General features: G+C 44.4%; 1 protein-coding gene across 1 annotated transcript in view; it reads left to right on the forward strand.

Moving 5' to 3' along the window:
* The window catches only part of DHCR7 (7-dehydrocholesterol reductase), a 775,245-nt gene that overhangs the window by 226,678 nt on the left and 527,565 nt on the right, over positions 1–21,002 (forward strand). The window contains exon 5 of the mRNA XM_044084804.1: positions 12,272–12,362. Coding sequence (XP_043940739.1) covers positions 12,272–12,362 — 91 coding nt within the window. The remainder of the gene's footprint in view (positions 1–12,271; positions 12,363–21,002) is intronic.

The raw sequence follows: 21,002 nt of genomic DNA on the forward strand, positions 1-21,002 counted from the left end.
TGCAGACAAGTCCTCCAGACAACTTCCTTCCTCTGCTTTTTATCCAGCTGATAAAGACAGTAAATTTATGGACAGGGCAGATAAAAAGGTGTACACATCTTCCCCTCTGGGCATTGGGGCCCTGAACTACCAAACCCACATGGCAAGGTTTGTACTGGATACCGTTTCTAAGGTCTCCAGCCTTCTTTCTGAGGTCCAAGACTCCCCCTCCAAAGTACAGTTAAACTCTCTCCTCTCCACAGCATCACAGGTGACCAGGCACTCTAAGTACAGGTATGATGCTGTGGAAGCTGTTTCCAAAGTTGCTGCTTTTGGATCAGTGCTGCGTTGTTACTCCTGGGTACGGCTACAACCCCTCCCCATGAATGTTCAGACCAAACTTCTGGATGCCCCGTTAGACTATAATGCACTTTTTGGACAAGATTCTGCTGAGCTCTTCAAGTCCCTCCAAGAGAAGGGAAAAGAGTTGCAAAATCTAAAACACCTTTTAGTGTCCCCCATTCCTAGATATCATAGAAACTACCCTCAAAAACCATCCTATGTATGAAGGGAATCCTTTCCCTCATCACAACAATCCAAGGGACATAGGCAGCAGAGAAAGACATCTACCCCAAGACTGTCCTCAAGATCTTCTGCCACTCCCTTTTGGAGACAGCCTGACCATCCCAGGCCCCCACCACTGCGATTCACCCACCCTGCATCCAGAAACTCCCCAGTCCCTCTATCTCATTCTCTCCCTCCCCTCCTGTCAGAAACTTACAAAAGAATGATGGGTCCTTTCCATCATCCAGAGAGGATATTACATGACTTGGTGGTTGCTGCCAACCTTTCAGGGCATTCCCACAACCAACAAAAAAACAGATTCACCTATTCCCACCCATTATTTAACAACTCCTAAACCAAGGCACCATAGAACTAGTTCCCGCTTCTCAAATAATTCCGAGTTCTACTCAAGAATGTTCCTAGCCCCCAGGAAAGAGGGTCCCTGCAGACGTATCCTGGATCTTTCCTTTCCTCAGTCTTTTCCTTCTTGTCCCCCCCCACTTCAAAATAATAACCTTACCTATCCTCCTGCCTCTGATCCCCCCCAGCCCATACCCAGCTTCAAAATGATAACCTTACCTTATCCTCCTGCCTCTAATTCCCTCCCAAGCCTTCATGGTGGTTCTAGATCTCATGGACACCTACCTACCCATCCCCATTCATCCGAATTACAGGAAATTCCTCAGATTTCTATAGGCTCCCGCCATTTTCAATTCTCTGCTTTGCGCTTTGGTCCATCCACAGCCCCCAGTGTTCACCAAGTGTCTAGTCCCCTTCCATGCCCATTGCAGGACACAGGGTAAACAAATATATCCCTACCTAGATGACCCCCTCATCCTGCACCAAGACCACCAACTCCTAGACGACCTCCTCATCCTGCACCAAGACCACCAACTCCTAGACGACCTCCTCATCCTGCACCAAGACCACCAACTCCTAAACGACCTCCTCATCCTGCACCAAGACCACCAACTCCTAGATGACCTCCTCATCCTGCACCAAGACCACCAACTCCTAGACGACCTCCTCATCCTGCACCAAGACCACCAACTCCTAGACAACCTCCTCATCCTGCACCAAGACCACCAACTCCTACTTCTCCAGTTGCAGCAGGTGTCACACACCCTCTCTCTTCTGGGATTTAATATAAATGTAGAAAAATCTCACCCGACTCCTTCTCAGGACATGATTTTTCTGGGATGCAAACTACGCACGGACTGAATGAAAGCTTTCATACCGAACCAAAGGATTCAGGAACTCTGCCTGTACTTCAACCAGATCCATTCCCCAACTTTTCTGACAGCTTGGGAATTTCTGAAACTATTAAGCCACATGGCATCACTTACACACATGCTGCCTTTGGCAAGACTACACATGCGCAAAATTCAATAGCTACTGAAGAATCTATGGAACCAGCATTCCCAACCCTTGGATGTGCCCCTCCCACTCTTCCCTTGCTTAGAGGGAGATCCAATGTTGGATATCTGCAATATAGACCAACCCAGGGCTCCACCTTCAGACCCCAGCTCCACTTCACTGCCTTTACACCAAGGCTTCGGACCTAGAATGGGGGGCAGTGTTGCAAACAAATCAACAACACCTCTCAGTACAAGGCAAATGGTCCACTCTAAGAGTAAAAGACCACATCAACATCAAGGAAATGAGAGCCTTGCTGTTAGCCCTACTAACATTCCAACCCTCTATCCTGCCAGGAACCTTAAAGGTAATCACAGACAACATGACAGGTATGTCGTACATAAACAAACAAGGAGGGACCAGGTCATACCTTCTATACCGACTGGCCATTCAGATTTGGAACCTAGCGGACTCCCTCAGAGTACACCTGTTGGCCATGTATATCCCCTCACAACAGAATGTGATGGCAGATGCACTCAGCAGAACCCCAGCCCCCTCTCATGAATGGATGCTACAGAGGAAGGTTTTCCTAGACCTGATACACAGGTGGGGTATTCCACAAGCAGACCTCTTTGCCTCCCCAGACAACAGGTAGATGCCCAACTTCTGCACAAGGAACCCACACGTGTGGAAAGTGGACGCCTTCTCCTTTTCATGGGAGGGGGATGTTCCTGTACGCCTTCCCCCCCTTTCTCTCTGATCCAGAAAGTCCTCCTGAAAATTCAGAGGGACAAACCAAAAATCTTACTGGTGATCCCCTTTTGGCCAAGACAGCATTGGTTTCCCCTCCTTTTTTCTCTATCCAAGGGCAATCACCACAGGTTACCCCACCAGATAGACCTGCTCACACAGAACAAGGGGTCTCTGCTATACCCGCAGGTGAACAATCTAAAACTGACCCTATGGGTGGTAGAATCCTGATCCCTTACAGACACATTTACTCAGAGGACGTACTTAATGTTCTGCAGGAGGCCAGAAAACCCAGCACTAGGAGAAACTACGTGACTAAATGACTCAGATTCTCCAATTGGTGTCATAGGAACAAACGGGACATCCTCAGTACCTCCTTCCCTTGTGTGAGCTACTCCAAACAGGACTGACATATTCCTCGAGCAAAGTCCACTTGTCTGCCATCTCTGCCTGTCTGCCCATTTCACCTCCCCTGGCATCCAGACTGGAAGTCAAACTCTTTTTAAGGGGAGTCCTCCACATCAAACCCCCACAGAAACCCATCCCTCCTCTGTGGGATCTAAACTGTGTATTAGAAAAGCTAACACTATCTCCTTTTGAACTTGTACATTCTGCATCTCTGCTAGTTGTCCTCACATCCACCAGGAGGGTTTGGGAGATCCAAGCCCTGATGGCCACATCCCCCTACCTAGTCTTTCACAGGGACAGAGTGGTGCTCAGGACCAACACCTCCTTCATGCCCAAGGTAGTTAATGAACTGTCGTTGACTCAAACCATTAACCTACCTGTCTTCTACCCCCATCCTCAAAATGCTTAGGAGAGGACCCTTCACTCTCTGGACTTGCACAGACAACTAAGATATTACCTAGACCAAACCAACGACATAAGGAAATCAGAACAGATGTCCTTCAAGAATGCAAATGCAGTCCTTACATATGGGTTGTCCTGCCTCAGGCAGCCCTTCGGTCGGCCGGATTCCAAAGTCTGGGTCCGGCGTCGGCTGATGTCGCCTCCTCCCCGACGTCAGTGCGGCTGGGGTATAAAAGCATCAGCCGACGCCATCTTCCTCAGTCTTTCTTGCCACACGGTGCCCGAAGCAGAAGCAGTTCGCAAGTGCCGGTCGGCCAGCTCCTGTGTTTTCAGTAACCGAAGTAATCAAAAAGCTAAGTACCCCGTTGGGGAACCTTTTCTTGCCTCAGCCGATGTCAGATAAAACTGCAAAAGTTAATAACTGTTTGTCTTGTGGTAAACAAATAACTCATAAGGACTTCCATTCTTACTGCCTCCCCTGTCTTGGCCCAGACCACGACGTCTCGGCCTGTGCTGCTTCAATAAGCGCATACTCAGGTGCCGGGCAGAATTTGCTGAAGATTTTTTTGGCGAAAAATACTCCTATATCATGTCGTCGGAACAACCGACAAAACATATTTCCAAAAAACGGAAGGACCGGGACCGACATTCTCGGCCCGCGAATTCCACCGACACCACGCCAAAACGTCTCTTCTGATCTGAGGTGGTTATTCCACTGCTCCAGACAGACGACACCGCTTTACCATTCACTTCGGCCCCGGAGCCTACGCCGGTGCCGGTTGTTGATTTTCCTCCAGAAGCCGAAGCCCAAGATTTGCCCGAGACCATACCGGTGGACAAAGTTACTTCAGCACATGGGGCAGCTAGGCCTCCGGTGTCTATGTCCATCAAGGCCTACACACGTGCTAAGGCTGCCAGCCAGGCTAAGTCTCACCCTCCTAAATCTTTTTCTCAGTGTCCCACTTCTGATAAACAGATCATGACTTTAGCTGCAGATCTAATTTCCTTAATCAGAGGTTCCCAGGCTCATCCTGACAGAGGTTCTCAGCCACCCTCAGACAAAAGGCCTAGGGTTGAGCAGACAGATACCCTTTCCTCAGATGAAGCCGCTGGTGACTCAGATCATTCAGATACCCAGGAAGAGTCCTTCCAGGCCTATGAGGATTCTGATGCTGAGGAATCTATTCCTTCTGCCTCTCCTCCTGAGGATATTTCCTTCGGGGAAATTCTACACTCCATGAGAGAGCATTTTCAGTGGCAGGGCCAGGAATTCTCCAACTCCAGGAAACGGCTTTGTACTTTCCTTAAGCTTCCCCAGCACAGGCCTTTAGCTATCCCTCCAGTGTTAGATGTATTGGATGATGCGTACTCAGATTCGAGTGCTTCTCCTGATTCTCTCCCTCCTGCTCCCGTCAAGCCAGACAGATACTACAGGGTTCCTGAAACTCATAAACATCTCTTTAAGGCCCATTCTGTTGATCTAGAAACTATTTCCCAGGGGCTCAAAGGAGTGGCCACTTCCACGGCCAAAAATCCTTTGCCCGCAGACAGGGAATCTAGGTCCCTGGAGAGGTGGGGCAAAAAAGTTTATACCTCAACCACCCTTGCCATGAGGGCACTTAACTGTCTTTTTCATATGTTTCAGTATCAGGATTTCTTGATGGATGATTTGCAGAAAAAGTTAGCCTCTCCTGAGCCTTTAGATAGAAAGGCCTTGCAGGATTTGGTTCATAATACACAGCAGGTTAACAATCATTTTCTTCAGTGTGGTTATGATGCATTGGAAGCTTCATGTAGGGCAGCTATGACAGGGGCCGTCATACGTAGACATACTTGGTTGAAAGAACAGGCATTGCCAGATCATGTTAAAGTAAAGCTTCTAGATGCACCTCTGGAAAAACACAAGCTATTTGGCGCTAATGCTCATGATGTGTTGAAATCAATTGAGGAAAAGGCTAAATCAGTGCAAACAGTCAAAGATTTCCTCCAGGTTCAGCCACCAAGGTTCAGCAGGAATTGGCCTTCGAAGAATTGTTCCTTTCCAGACACTGACAAGTTCCAAAGGGGAAAAAACAGGCGTGCCCGAGGGAGAGGGCAATACCGAGGCTCCTACAGGGGCCGCCAATGGCAACCAACTAATCAGAGAAGTGGCGCAGGGACTTCTACTGCTCCACAGGGACAATCACAATGACTTGACTTTGACACCGCCGACCAAGGCTCAAAGAGAAGCACCTTTAGGTGGAAAATTATCCTTATTTTCAAAAAATTGGCACGTTTTAACAAAGGACAAATGGATTCTGGACATAATAGACCAAGGCTACAGGTTCCACTTCCATACTTTACCAACAAGACAAGGCATGCCAAACCTGCCACAAAATCAAAGGGCAGAGGCACTCGTACAAGTTTCAAAGCTGCTACAAATCAAAGCAATAGAAAAGGTTCCTCCTCAGGAACAAGGCCAGGGATTCTACTCAAAACTGTTCCTTGTTCCAAGAAAAGAAAAGCAATGGAGACCTATACTGGACTTGTCCGCTCTAAACACTTTTCTCATTGTGCCAAAATTCAAAATGCTGACGCTACAGCAACTCCTTCCCATGCTGGGCAAGGGGTCTTGGCTGGTTACTCTGGACCTCAAGGAGGCATACCTGCATGTCCCAATCAGACACAGTTGCAGAAGATACCTCAGATTTCTTGCAGGGTCAGAGCATTATCAATTTTCAGCATTGCCTTTTGGCTTATCTACTGCGCCCAGGGTATTCACGAAATGCCTGGCATCAGTAATTGCACACTGCAGGCTCCAGGGGATACAAATATACCCTTACCTGGACGACTGCCTTATACAAGCGGACAGCAAGCAAGCCTTGATAAGAAACTTGGACTATGTCATTCACTTACTGCAGGCTTTGGGATACACAGTCAACATTCAAAAATTAAGACTACTGCCATCCCAACAAATAATTTTTCTAGGGGGCAAACTAGACACAAAATCACAAATGGTTTCCTCACAGAAGAGAAGCAAGAACAATTACCAGATTACTTCAAAAGCCTAGCAAAGCTCACCCAGATGACTGCAAGGAAAATCCTGCAGGCCCTGGGTTTCATGGCATCTTGCATTCTATTAATTCCACTGGCAAGACTACACATGAGAAAACTACAATGGTACCTAAAAAGTTTATGGTCTCAACACAGCCACAACTTAGAAGCAATTATCCCACTCATCTCATGTCTACAAAGGGAATTTTTGTGGTGGGCCCAAGCAAGCCAGTTAAATAAAGGTATGCCTTTCAACAAACCTCAAACAAGCCAAACCATTACAACAGACGCCTCAGATCATGGATGGGGGGGCGCACATGGAGGGCAGATGCATTCAAGGGCAATGGGCCCCCCAGGAAGTGCATCTACACATCAATCAAAAAGAGATGTTAGCAGTAATTCATGCAATCGAGGCCTTCGGAAAATATCTTCAACAAGGTCAACTGCTAATAAAGACAGACAACACCACTGCTATGTGGTACATAAACAAACAGGGAGGTACTCATTCTTATCCCCTCTGCAGACTAACAATGACTCTTTGGGAAAAGTCCCTGAAACTGAACATACAGCTGCAATCCCAGTTTGTTCCAGGCAAGGACAATGTTCTGGCAGACAGTCTAAGCAGAAACATCTTGGACCCGCATGAATGGATGTTGCATCCAGACATTTTTGCACAAATAACTCATGCATGGGGGAGGCCGGACATAGATCTCTTTGCCTCACACCTCAATCATCATCTGAAGAAGTTCTGCTCGAGGACACACCATCCACAAGCCTGGAGAATGGATGCTCTCTCCTTCAGCTGGAATTCTGTAACAATCTATGCATTCCCACCTCTACCATTAATGACCAAGGTGTTATTGAAGATCAAAGCAGAACAACCAAAAGGCATCTTGATAGCTCCAGATTGGCCAAGACAGCACTGGTATCCATTACTAAGGAGCATAACTTGCACCAAGCCGTGGCCCCTGCCTCAATGGCCTCTGCTTTTGACCCAGCACAATTACAGGATGGTTCATCCCAACCTGCAAACTCTGCATCTGACAGCTTGGAGGGTTCCATGACTTCTCCCCATATCTCTCTCTCCAAGGAAGTTCAACAGATCTTATTGGAAGCATGCAGACCTTCCATCAGAAAAACTTATTCAGCCAAATGGAAGAGATTCAACATCTGGAATGCCAACAAGGGTCAGGATGCATCAGTAATGAGCATCCCACAGATACTAGAATACTTGGCAGAAATGCTACATAATGAACTTTCCTATTCTTCCATAAAAATACACGCTTCAGCAATTTCAGCAAAATACAACACTGATCCACCTGTGTTTTTCACATCCTTTGCTAAGACAATTTCTAAGAGGGATAAAGAATATCAAACCTCCCAGAAAACCACCAGTGCCTGCATGGGACCTCAACTTCGTGTTGGAAAAATTATCTCTTCCTCCTTTTGAGCCAGCAGCATCTTCAGAATTGCAATTTCTCTCCTGGAAAACAGTTTTCCTGTTGGCAATTACCTCAGCAAGAAGAGTTTCGGAGATACAGGCCCTCACGGCAGTACCTCCATTTCTCATTTTTCATCAGGACAGAGTTTCTTTAAGAACCAATCCTTCATTTATGCCAAAAGTGATATCCAGGGTGTCTCTAAATCAAGCAATTCACCTGCCTGCCTTCTTCCCCAATCCTCAAAATAAAGGAGAAAAGCTGCTGCACACTTTGGACATACACAGACAACTGCGCTACTACTTGGACAGAATAAAGGCCAACAGAAAGTCTGACCAACTATTTGTAGCATACGCTGCTGGAGTGCAAGGAAAGGCAATTTCCAAACAAACAATTTCAAAATGGATTGGACATTGCATCAGATTCTGTTATTCTTTCCATGGAAAGGGTGTGCCAGCCAATATCAGGCCACACTCCACCAGAGCTATTGCTACCTCCACAGCCTTTCTAAGAGGGGTGGCTACAAAGGACATTCTAGAAGCTGCTCTTTATCTTAGAGCCTACCACCCCTAGCTTGGCTATGGTATTCAACCCATATGTAAGCACTGCAGTTGCATTCTTGAAGGACATAGTACAGTTTTGTACCTACCATAAATGTAGATGTCAGATAGATATGCAACTGCAGTCAGGTTTTCCCTCCCTCCTACCCCTCTGTATATTGGGTCCACTTCCCTCCTTTTCTAATTAGCTGGGGATATCTGTTATGGTGTATCTGTTTATTACTGTTGTGTATGTCTGGAATTTTTTATCCAGTTTCTAAATTTAGCCTTCCTTGGAGGGCACCTGGCATCTGGGGCAAGAAACACTGAGGAAGATGGCGTCGGCTGATGCTTTTATACCCCAGCCGCTCTGACGTCGGGGAGGAGGCGACATCAGCCGACGCCGGACCCAGACTTTGGAATCCGGCCGACCGAAGGGCTGCCTGAGGCAGGACAACCCATATGTAAGGACTGCAGTTGCATATCTATCGGACATCTACATTTATGGTAGGTACAAAACTGTACTTTATTTGTTTCCTTCCATCCCAGAATACTAGGGAAAGCTATATCTAAGCAGACCATTGCCTCATGGATCTCCAAGCCCATCTCCTTCTGCTGCTCCCACCATGGGAATACCTCACAGGGCAGTATCAAACTGCATTCCACCAGAGCAGCTGCCTCTTCTTGTGCCATTTTCAAAGGTATTGATTCCCCTTCTATTTTAGAGGCAGCCACTTGGACCTCAGTGCACACCTTCACGAAACACTACAAGCTGGACATGGCATCCCTTTCTAGAGCTGGTTTTGCCAGAACTATCCTACAGGGTCTCCTGGACCACGGAAAACCCTTCATCCTCCTAAGATCATACCTAAAGCTCTGGTACTCTGCCTACTGTTATGAATACTGCAACATCAGAATAGAAGGACATAGAATAGTTGTGTAAGACCTTACCATAACCATAGCTGTCCTTTTCTTCTATGTTAGAGTATTCATTCCCACCTTCTACCCCCTGTTTCCTGCTTCTGCTACAGCAGGTATTTTATGAACACCTGTGGCCATCTTCTTCCCCAAGTCTCTACCTACATAGCCTTATTACCGCCCTGGCTCTAGCAGGCATGCAAGTCTAAAGGCCTCAGTTAGGACCCTCCTGAAAAACCTCAGGGGCACTAGTATATGCAGCAGAAACTATTCTGAGGAGGGTACGTGCAGACATCACCTTTATACCCAATGCCAGTTTATGGCCCTCGTAGCTGATGTCACACGTACCTTCCAGACAAAGACTTTGGTATACTGGCCGGATGGTGGCACTACAGGCAGCTACTCCCTACTGTTATGAATACTGCAACATAGACGAGAAGGACATCTATGGTTATGGTAAGGTCTTACACAATTATTCTTTATAACATAAGACACATGGTTAGTTGCTGTTTGTATTGCTAGGATTCTGACTTGTAATTTAAATACTGTATATTATATGTTCCTCAAAGGCAAGTGTGACCAAGCATAATTGTGTTCTCAGGGGAGATCCAAAGGGAAAAGCAATTCATAGAAAATTGTTAAAATGTTGTCCTATAACATGTGTCGGGTTACACAGACTGAAGACTTGTGCCCACTGAATGGCACACAGCAACAGTTATCCCACTCCACAAAGGGGGAGCCACCACTGATCCCGGGAGCTAGCGACCTATTAGCCTGACAAGCCTGGTCTGCAAGGCCATGGAATGTATCATCATGGAACTCATAAACAAAGACATTGGTAACCTCCAAACTCTGGATTCCACCCAGTTCGGATTTGTGAAAGGCAAATCATGCTTCCTGAACCTGATTGACTTCTTTGGGGCAGTTACCAAAGCTGTAGATGAGGGTAAGGTGGTTCACACAGCCTATGTTGACCTCGCCAAGGCTTTCGACACCATCCTCCATTCTGGAATTATAGCTAAACTCACTAAACTAGGTATAAATCCCTACATCACAAGCTGGGTTGCCAATTGGCTCACTGACAGAACCTACATTGCAAAAGTTGCAGACTCCAAATCTGACTTCAAAGTAGTGACAAGTGGAGTACCACAGGGTTCCATCCTGGGACCTCTCCTGTTTGATATCTACTTCTCTGAAGTACAGGCTAACACAGAAGGCCTCTGGCTAACGAAGTTCACAGATGACTGCAAACTAGGAGCCAGTCAAGTCCCCAAATGATGTGGACATCCTACAGAAGTGCCTCGCTGAGACAGATGCCTGGTGTCAGAGCCATGGCCTCAAGCTCAATGCCAAAAGGTGCAGTGTCATCCCCTTTGGTAAAAACTCTGTACCCATGAACTACCACATAGGCAGCAATCTACTTAACACCGAATGTGTGATAAGAGACCTTGGGGCCCAGGTGGACAGTAGTCTCTCCTTTGATAGTCACATCACTACAGTAGTCAGGAAGTCCTTCTACGTGCACACCTCATCATAAAAGGGTTCTCATCCAGGAAAAAAGAGGTCATTGTTCCCCTCTACTCGACACTCATTAGACCCATTATAATAGAGTACAACACCCCTTTTGGAATGTACCTCACAAGACATCTGCAGCAGCTGGAAAGGCCACAGAAGTACCTCACAAAGAGGATTACTGGCCTCAAACAAATGCCCTATGCTGACCGCCTCAGAAAACTCCAGCTTTACTCTGTAGCATGTCGCCTACTCTGAGGTGATCTCTGCCTAACATATAAAGCTATGTCAAACCCAGAGCTGTTGGACATGCTACACCTAAAGAAATCCCAGTCCCTCCAAGCAAGGGACCTAAACCTTGTCAACACAATAAACAGGACATGCTGGAAGGATAGATTCCTGCCCCAGAGACTTCCCATACTCTGGAACATGCTACCCATCTATGTCAAGCGAAGTTCTTCATTAGCACTCTTCAAGAAAAATCTTGATGAGTGGATGGGAAATAGGAAATACCCCCCGGGGCTCACTTCTGTGTCTCTGCTCGACAGTGGCACAGGAAAATAACTGTCTTGGGCGGCGTAAGCCAGGGAACCTTGTTGGCTAGACTTATGTAGACCCTTGGGCCGATAGCCTAGTACCTAACTATGAACCTGTAAGATCATTGAGTATAGTATGCTATGAAATAGAGAAGTCAACAGAATTAGGAAGACAAGGTTTACAGTTCTGAACTAAAATTCAATGATTATTCTTTTATCCTTTTAGATTGTTTAAGAGCTTTGGTTGTGTAGGATGGATTTGGAACTATGAAACTACAGTAACAGTTCTTGGCTTGGAGATCAGTTTTTGAAGTAAAATGTATATGTTGGTGTTTGCAGTTTCTTTTTATCAGCTTTGCAGCATTGTGTAAGTAAACAATATGATCAGTAAGAATGAATGTAAAACTAACACGAAAACGCTGCTACTAGTCACGTATCACTTATGTTAGTTAACTACTCTGGTTAACATGTTCTTAAATCAATAACTATGCAGTCTATTCTTGGAAGTCATTTTTAAAAATATGTTCCTTTGTAAAACTAGAAAGGAGCATTTCATGATTCATTTTCTTGCCTTATGAAAACAGAAACCCGTTCTGTATTTGTGCCTCTTTGGAATACCCCTGTTTTTGAGCATTTTCAGATATGTTGGGATTGGAAGATATTGGATGGGTGGTGCCTTTACTTATGTGTAAGCTGCAGCCCACTCCACCCATCTTCTGTATATTCTTGTCCCTACATAAGTGCTACATAATTTGGTAGTGCCAATGGAAGTAACTTGTACTGTGTGTGATGTTTGGACAATGTCTAGGTTTAAATAGCTTTTAATTGTTTGTAGGTTCTTCTGTATGTGTTTGTGCCAGATGTTTGCCACAAGTTCTTACCCGGCTATGCAGGAGGAGTACAAGAAGGAGCCCATACACCGGCGGGTAAGTGACACTTTTTGCTGTGAGTGCTAAGGAGTTCCAGCAGTCTGCATGCAGCCATTTGGGGAGAAGATTTTCGGAAGAAGGGCTTGAGTGACTTGCATACATCAGCAAGAGTTAAAAACAAATTGCTGTACAAGTACTGATGTTTTTAAGACATCCATGCCCTCAAACACATTTTAGTGTTATCTTTAGCTTTTGTGCATTATTAATATTCCTGTGTCACTCTGAGTAATTTGCATGTTTCTAATTTGTTATATACCAGAGTGGCCTAGATGGGTCTGCCTTGGTTTTATTTTAAAGGTGGGGTTGGTTCTCACCATATTACCTTGTACAGCATCATAATATTATGTAAAAAGACCTAAAGTGCAGTGTGGCCCTTGGTTTCAGATGGCTTGCATTAGGAGGCATGTCATTTACTACTTTCTGTTTCTGTAGCTGTATGACTTGTTGATTTTCAGTTAATCTGGTTCTTTGTTCCAAGCATCACCAAATGCAGACTTTTAATAGTACATTGGGGTATGAGAGTGTTTGGCTTTAAAGCGAGTCCATTTAATTGCTTCTGTTGAACCTCAGATATTTGGTTCTCCTCCTGCAGTCTCCCTTACTGACAGGCCACACAGTGATCTTCCTAGGGAGTCTGTAGCTTCAAGCTCTTATATGCACTTTGACTATTAGAGTTGGTGGAATCGCTCTACATTTTTTAAGGCTGCATATTTTATATATATATATATATATATATATATATATATATATAGATATAGATATATATATATCTGTGTGTGTGTGTGTGTATGTATGTGTATGTATATATATATATATATATATATATATATAATCAAACTAAAATTAACCTGAACGCAGAGAAGAAATTTTAACTAAGAAATGAACTTCGTGACAATAACAGCATTCAAAGATTCCAGTTATGAAACATGTCTTTCTGAAGAAGTCTTGATAATAAATAAAACAAAAGCGCTAAAGTACTACAAGAGTTGTTGGTGTGATTTACTATTCTTTGAATGCTGTTATTGTCACGAAGTTCATTTCTTAGTGAGTGTATGTGTGTGTGTGTGTGTGTGTGTGTGTGTGTGTGTGTGTGTGTGTGTGTGTGTGTGTGTGTGTATATATATATATATATATATATATATATATACATATGTGTGTGTGTGTGTATATATATATATATATATATATATATATATATATATATATATATATATATACATATATATGGGTCCACTACAGAATCCCCAAAGCTCATAGTCCCAAGCCCAAAATCCTGAGACCAAAATCCGAAAATTCAAAATCCAAGCCCAAAATCCTGAAAACACAAATAATGCTAATATGTCACTATAAAGACACTAATATCTACCAACTGACCCTGACCCTAACCCTAACCCTAAGGTCCATCACTATCGCACACTCACCTGACCGCGCCTAACCTAACTCACTTAAACCGCCCCAACCCCAATATTTGTCACTATTGCATACATGCCTAACCTACTTTCTAACTCTAACTCACTTAAACTGCCCCTAACCCTAACATAAAACCAACCACACACTTACCTGAACCCAACGCATGACCTAACACCACAGGGCTAACAATAGCAAAGCCACAATGACGTCAGTATGTCCATTTTGTGTTTTCAAGATTTTGAGTTTCAGGATTTTGGGCTCGGGATTTTGAATTTTGGATTTTGGTCACAGTATTATGGGCTTCGGGATTATGAGCTTTCAGGATTCTGTAGTGGACCTATATATATATATATATATATATATATATATATATATATGTATATATATGTGTGTGTGTGTGTGTGTGTGTGTGTGTATATATATATATATATATATATATATATGTGTGTGTGTGTGTGTATATATGTGTGTGTGTGTGTGTGTGTGTGTATATATATATATATATATATATATATATATATATATATATGTGTGTGTGTGTGTGTGTGTGTGTGTGTGTGTGTATATATATATATGTGTATATATATATATATATGTATATATATGTGTATATATATATATATATATATATATATATGTATATATATATATATATATATATATATATATGTATATATATGTGTATATATATATATATATATATGTATATATATGTATATATATATATATATATATATATATATATATATGTATATATATGTATATATATATGTATGTATATATATGTATATATATATATATATATATATATATATATATATATATATATATATATATATATATATATATATATATATATATATATATATATATATATATATATATATATGTATATATATATATATATATATATCTATATATATATATATATATATATATATGTATATGTATATATATATATATATATATATATGTATATATATATATATATATATATATATATATATATATATATACATATATAGGTTCATAGGTTCATACTAGGCTCTCTGCCCTGGGGCAATTATAAGCCTAGCCCGATTCTGTATGGCTTACGCCACCCCCTGATTTGAGTATACTGTGCCCTTTTTAAGGTTTAGTTTACTGTGCCTCTGTCTAATAGTGACACGGGAGTAATCCCTGGGACAAACCTACGATCCCCCATCGACCTATCGAGATTCTTCTTGAAGAGATTCAGTGAGGTGCTCTGCCTCACCTGAACTGGAATTCTATTCCAGAGCGAAGGGAGCCTCTGGGTTATGAACCTGTCCCTCCAGCAAGTTCTATTTATTTTTGTGCTGAGGTTCAAGTCCCTCGAACGTGGGATTTAAGTTTACTGAGGTGGAGCATGTCCATTAATTCTGGATTTGACATAGCTTTGTATGTCAGGCATGGATCGCCTTGGAGTAGGCGGTATGCAACTGAGTAGAGCTGGAGTTTTTTTAACCGAGCAGCATGTGGCATCTGTTTGAGAACCTTGATCCTCTTGGCAAGATACTTTTGGGGTCTTTCTAATTGCTGCAGGTGTCGGGTAAGGTACATCCCAAAAGGGGCATTGTATTCTATGATGGGCCTGATGAGGGATGAATAAAGGGGCACGATTACCTCTCTTGATCTAGATGTGAAACCCTTCGTGATGAAGTGGGCTGTGTAGAAGGTCTTTCTAACCACTTTGGCAATGTGGTTTTCAAAGGAGAGATTGCTATCAACTTGGGTCCCCAGGTCCCTAATAACTTTCTCTGTACTTAATGGGTTTCCGCCTATGTGGTAATTTGTGGGCACATTATTTTTGCCAAAGGGTATGACTATACATTTTTTGGCATTTAGCTTTAAACCATGGCACTGGCACCAGTTATCTGTCTCTGTGAGACCTTTTTGAAGGATGTTTGTGTCAGCTGGAGAGTTGATTATGGCGCACAGTTTGCAGTCGTCTGCGAACTAGGTGAGCCATAGTCCTCCCACGTTTGCCTGTACCTCGGAAAAGTATATACCGAACAAGAGTGGTCCCAGGACAGAACCCTGTGGGACGCCACTGGTCACGGGTTCCGAGTCGGACATGGCTCCAGCAACTCTCACTCTGTGGGTTCTGTCTTTGAGCCAGTTTGCGACCCATCTTGTGACATAGGGGTTTATATTTAAGCTGGATAGCTTATCTATGATGCCCGAGTGGGGTATTGTGTCAAATGCCTTTGCAAGGTCCAGATAGGCGGTGTGGACTACCTTCCCTTCATCTATGGCTTTGGTGACTGTTTTGAAGAAGTCAACCAGGTTCAAAAGGCAGGATCTGCCCTTGACAAAGCTGAACTGGGTAGGATCTAGTGTCTGTAGGTCCCCAATGTCTTTGTTTATGAGCTCCATGATGATCCTCTCCATAGCCTTGCAGACTAAGCTAGTCAGGCTTATGGGGCGATAGTTTCCAGGGTCGTAGAGGCTCCACCTTTGTGGAGTGGGACCACTGTTGCTGCACGCCATTCTGTGGGCACATATCCTGTAGTGAGGCTGAGATTGTATAGCTGTTTTATTTGAGGGATTAGTTCCTCTTGGAGTTCATGTAGGACACAACCTGGGACGCCATCTGGTCCCATGGAAGCAGTGTTTTTTGCTTTGGAGAGGGCAGCCTTCACCTGAGCATCAGAGATGTTTGGGAGGCAGCCCTCTGTCGGGATAGATACTTTCTCTTTGGGGGGGGGGGTTTGCACTGAACCTGTCTGCCAGGATATTGGCAATGTCTGTGGGTTCAGTGTATTTTTTGTCATTTAGAATCAACTCAGAACAAGTCTGGGAGTTGCATCCCAGGTTTCTAACATAACTGAAAAAAGCCTTATGATTGTCTTTGGTGTCCTGTGCAATTTTTCTCTCGAAGCTGGCCTTGGAGGATTTTATGAGGGATCGTAATTTTTTGCTAGTACTGATCAGAGAGGCCTTCCCTATTAGGGATTTTGCTCTATCATGTAGTAGCTTTCTCCTTCTGTTGTACAGTTTATTTATGGCAGGGGTCCACCAGACTGGACGCCTGCGTTTGGATGATTGGGTCTTGGTTTTGTTTGGGATAGCATGATCCATGCATTCCTGGAGATGTCCATAGAATGCGTTTATATAGGATTCTGCAGTTTGGGCCGTAGTTTCCACTGGCCCTGGGGCCTTGAAGGATTCCACTTCGGTTTTGAGAAGATTGCTTTTGAGAAGTTTTTCACTGTGATTTTCTGGGCTGGGGGTGGGTCGGGATGTGGACATCCAGTGAAATTAATTTATGGTCTGATCTTACCAATGAGGGATATACTTCTGGTTTGGAGCATAGAGTCCCCATGTTGGTAATGATCAGGTCTAGTATGTTGATGTCCTTCAAGAATGCAACTACAGGTCCTTACATATGGGTTGTCCTGCCTCAGGCAGCCCTTCGGTCGGCCGGATTCCAAAGTCTGGGTCCGGCGTCGGCTGATGTCGCCTCCTCCCTGACGTCAGAGCGGCTGGGGTATAAAAGCATCAGCCGACACCATCTTCCTCAGTCTTTCTTGCCGCGTGGTGCCCAAAGCAGAAGCAGTTCGCAAGTGCCGGTCGGCCAGCTCCTGTGTTTTCAGTAACCGAAGTCATCAAAAAGCTAAGTACCCCATTGGGGAACCTTTTCTTGCCTCAGCCGATGTCAGATAAAACTGCAAAAGTTAATAACTGTTTGTCTTGTGGTAAACAAATACCTCATAAGGACTTCCATTCTTACTGCCTTCCCTGCCTTGGCCCAGACCACAACGTCTCGGCCTGTGCTGCCTGTGCTTGCTTCAATAAGCACACACTCAGGCGGCGGGCAGAATTTGCTGAAGACTTTTTTGGCGAAAAATGCTCCTATATCATGCCGTTGGAACAACCAGCAACACATATTTCCAAAAAACGGAAGGACCGGGACCGATATTCTCGGCCCGTGACTTTCACCGACACCACGCCAAAACCTACCGCGAGTGCATCGGTCTCTTCTGAGGGGGTTATTCCACCGCTCCAGACTGACAACACCGCTTTATCGTTCAGTTCGGCCCCGGAGCCTACGCCGGTGCCGGTTGTTGATTTTCCTCCAGAAGCTGAAGCTCAAGATTTGCCTGAGACCATACCGGTGGACAAAGTTACTCCAGCACGTGGGGCAGCTAGGCCTCCGGTGTCCATGTCGATCAAGGCCTACACACGTGCTAAGGCTGCCAGCCAGGCTAAGTCTCACCCTCCTAAATCTTTTCCTCAGGGTCCCACTTCTGATAAACAGATCATGACTTTAGCTGCAGATCTAATTTCCTTAATCAGAGGTTCCCAGGCTCATCCTGACAGAGATTCTCAGCCGCCTTCAGACAAAAGGCCCAGGATTGAGCAGACAGATACCCTTTCCTCAGATGAAGCCTCTGGTGACTCTGATCCCTCAGATACCCAGGAAGAGTCCTTCCAGGCCTACAAGGATTCTGATGCTGAGGAATCTATTCCTTCTGCCTCTCCTCCTGAGGATATTTCTTTTGGGGAAATTCTCCACTCCATGAGAGAGCATTTTCAGTGGCAGGGCCAGGAATTCTCCGACTCCAGAAAACAGCTTCGTACCTTCCTTAAGCTTCCCCAGCACAGGCCTTTAGCTATTCCCCCAGTGTTAGATGTATTGGATGATGTGTACTCAGACTTGAGTGCTTCTCCTGATTCTCTCCATCCTGCTCCTGTTAAGCCAGACAGATACTACAGGGTTCCTGAAACTCATAAACATCTCTTTAAGGCCCATTCTGTTGATCTAGAAACTATTTCCCAGGGGCCCAAAGGAGTGGCCACTTCCACGGCCAAAAATCATTTGCCCGCAGACAGGGAATCTAGGTCCCTGGAGAGGTGGGGCAAAAAAGTTTATACCTCAACCACCCTTGCCATGAGGGCCCTTAATTGCCTTTTTCATATGTTTCAGTATCAGGATTTCTTGATGGATGATTTGCAGAAAAAGTTAGCCTCTCCTGAGCCTTTAGATGGAAAGGCCTTGCAGGATTTGGTTCATAATACACAGCAGGTTAACAATCATTTTCTTCAGTGTGGTTATGATGCATTGGAAGCTTCATGTAGGACAGCTATGACAGGGGCCGTCATATGTAGACATGCTTGGTTGAAAGAACAGGCATTGCCAGATCATGTTAAAGTAAAGCTTCTAGATGCACCTCTGGAAAAACACAAGCTATTTGGTGCTAATGCTCAGGATGTGTTGAAATCAATTGAGGAAAAGGCTAAATCAGTGCAAACAGTCAAAGATTTCCTCCAGGTTCAGCCACCAAGGTTCAGCAGGATTTGGCCTTCGAAGAATTGTTCCTTTCCAGACACTGACAAGTTCCAAAGGGGAAAAAACAGGCGTGCCTGAGGGAGAGGGCAATACCGAGGCTCCTACAGGGGCCGCCAATGGCAACCAACTAATCAGAGAAGTGGCGCAGGGACTTCTACTGCTCCACAGGGACAATCACAATGACTTGGCTTTGACACCGCCGACCAAGGCTCAAAGAGAAGCACCTTTATGTGGAAAATTATCCTTATTTTCGAAAAACTGGCACGTTTTAACAAGGGACAAATGGATTCTGGACATAATAGACCAAGGCTACAGGTTCCACTTCCATACTTTACCAACAAGACAAGGCATGCCAAACCTGCCACAAAATCAAAGGGCAGAGGCACTCGTACAAGTTTCAAAGCTGCTACAAATCAAAGCAATAGAAAAGGTTCCTCCCCAGGAACAAGGCCAGGGATTCTACTCAAGACTGTTCCTTGTTACAAGAAAAGAAAAGCAATGGAGACCTATACTGGACTTGTCCGCTCTAAACACTTTTCTCATTGTGCCAAAATTCAAAATGCTGACACTACAGCAACTCCTTCCCATACTGGGCAAGGGGTCTTGGCTGGTTACTCTGGACCTCAAGGAGGCATACCTGCATGTCCCAATCAGACACAGTTGCAGAAGATACCTCAGATTTCTTGCAGGGTCAGAGCATTATCAATTTTCAGCATTGCCTTTTGGCTTATCTACTGCGCCCAGAGTATTCACGAAATGCCTGGCATCAGTAATTGCACATTGCAGACTCCAGGGGATACAAATATACCCTTACCTGGACGACTGCCTTATACAAGCGGACAGCAAGCAAGCCTTGATAAGAAACTTGGACTATGTCATTCACTTACTGCAGGCTTTGGGATACACAGTCAACATTTAAAAATCAAGACTACTGCCATCCCAACAAATAATTTTTCTAGGAGCCAAACTAGACACAAAATCACAAATGGCTTTCCTCACAGAAGAGAAGCAAGAACAATTACCAGATTACTTCAAAAGCCTAGCAAAGCTCACCCAGATGACTGCAAGGAAAATCCTGCAGGCCCTGGGTTTCATGGCATCTTGCATTCTATTGATTCCACTGGCAAGACTACACATGAGAAAACTACAATGGTACCTAAAAAGTTTATGGTCTCAACACAGCCACAACTTAGAGGCAATTATCCCACTCATCCCATGTCTACAAAGGGAATTTCTGTGGTGGGCCCAAGCAAGCCAGTTAAACAAAGGTATGCCTTTCAACAAACCTCAAACAAGCCAAACCATTATAACAGATGCCTCAGACCATGGATGGGGGGGCGCACATGGAGGGCAGATGCATTCAAGGGCAATTGGCCCCCCGGGAAGTGCATCTACACATCAATCAAAAAGAGATGCTAGCAGTAATTCATGCAATCGAGGCCTTCGGAAAATATCTTCAACAAGGTCAACTGCTAATAAAGACAGACAACACCACTGTTATGTGGTACATAAACAAACAGGGAGGTACTCATTCTTACCCCCTCTGCAGACTAACAATGGCTCTTTGGGAAAAGTCCCTGAAACTGAACATACAGCTGCAATCCCAGTTTGTTCCGGGCAAGGACAGTGTTCTGGCGGACAGTCTAAGCAGAAACATCCTGGACCCGCACGAATGGATGTTGCATCCAGACATTTTTGCACAAATAACTCATGCATGGGGGAGGCCGGACATAGATCTCTTTGCCTCACACCTCAATCATCATCTGAAAAAGTTCTGCTCGAGGACACACCATCCACAAGCCTGGAGAATGGATGCTCTCTCCTTCAGCTGGAACTCTCTAACAATCTATGCATTCCCACCTCTACCATTAATGACAAAGGTGTTACTGAAGATCAAAACAGAACAACCGAAA

Source organism: Protopterus annectens, chromosome 9.part0 (genome assembly GCF_019279795.1).
Source record: "Protopterus annectens isolate FY-2018-M chromosome 9.part0, PAN1.0, whole genome shotgun sequence".
In the NCBI taxonomy this organism is placed as follows: domain Eukaryota; kingdom Metazoa; phylum Chordata; order Ceratodontiformes; family Protopteridae; genus Protopterus; species Protopterus annectens.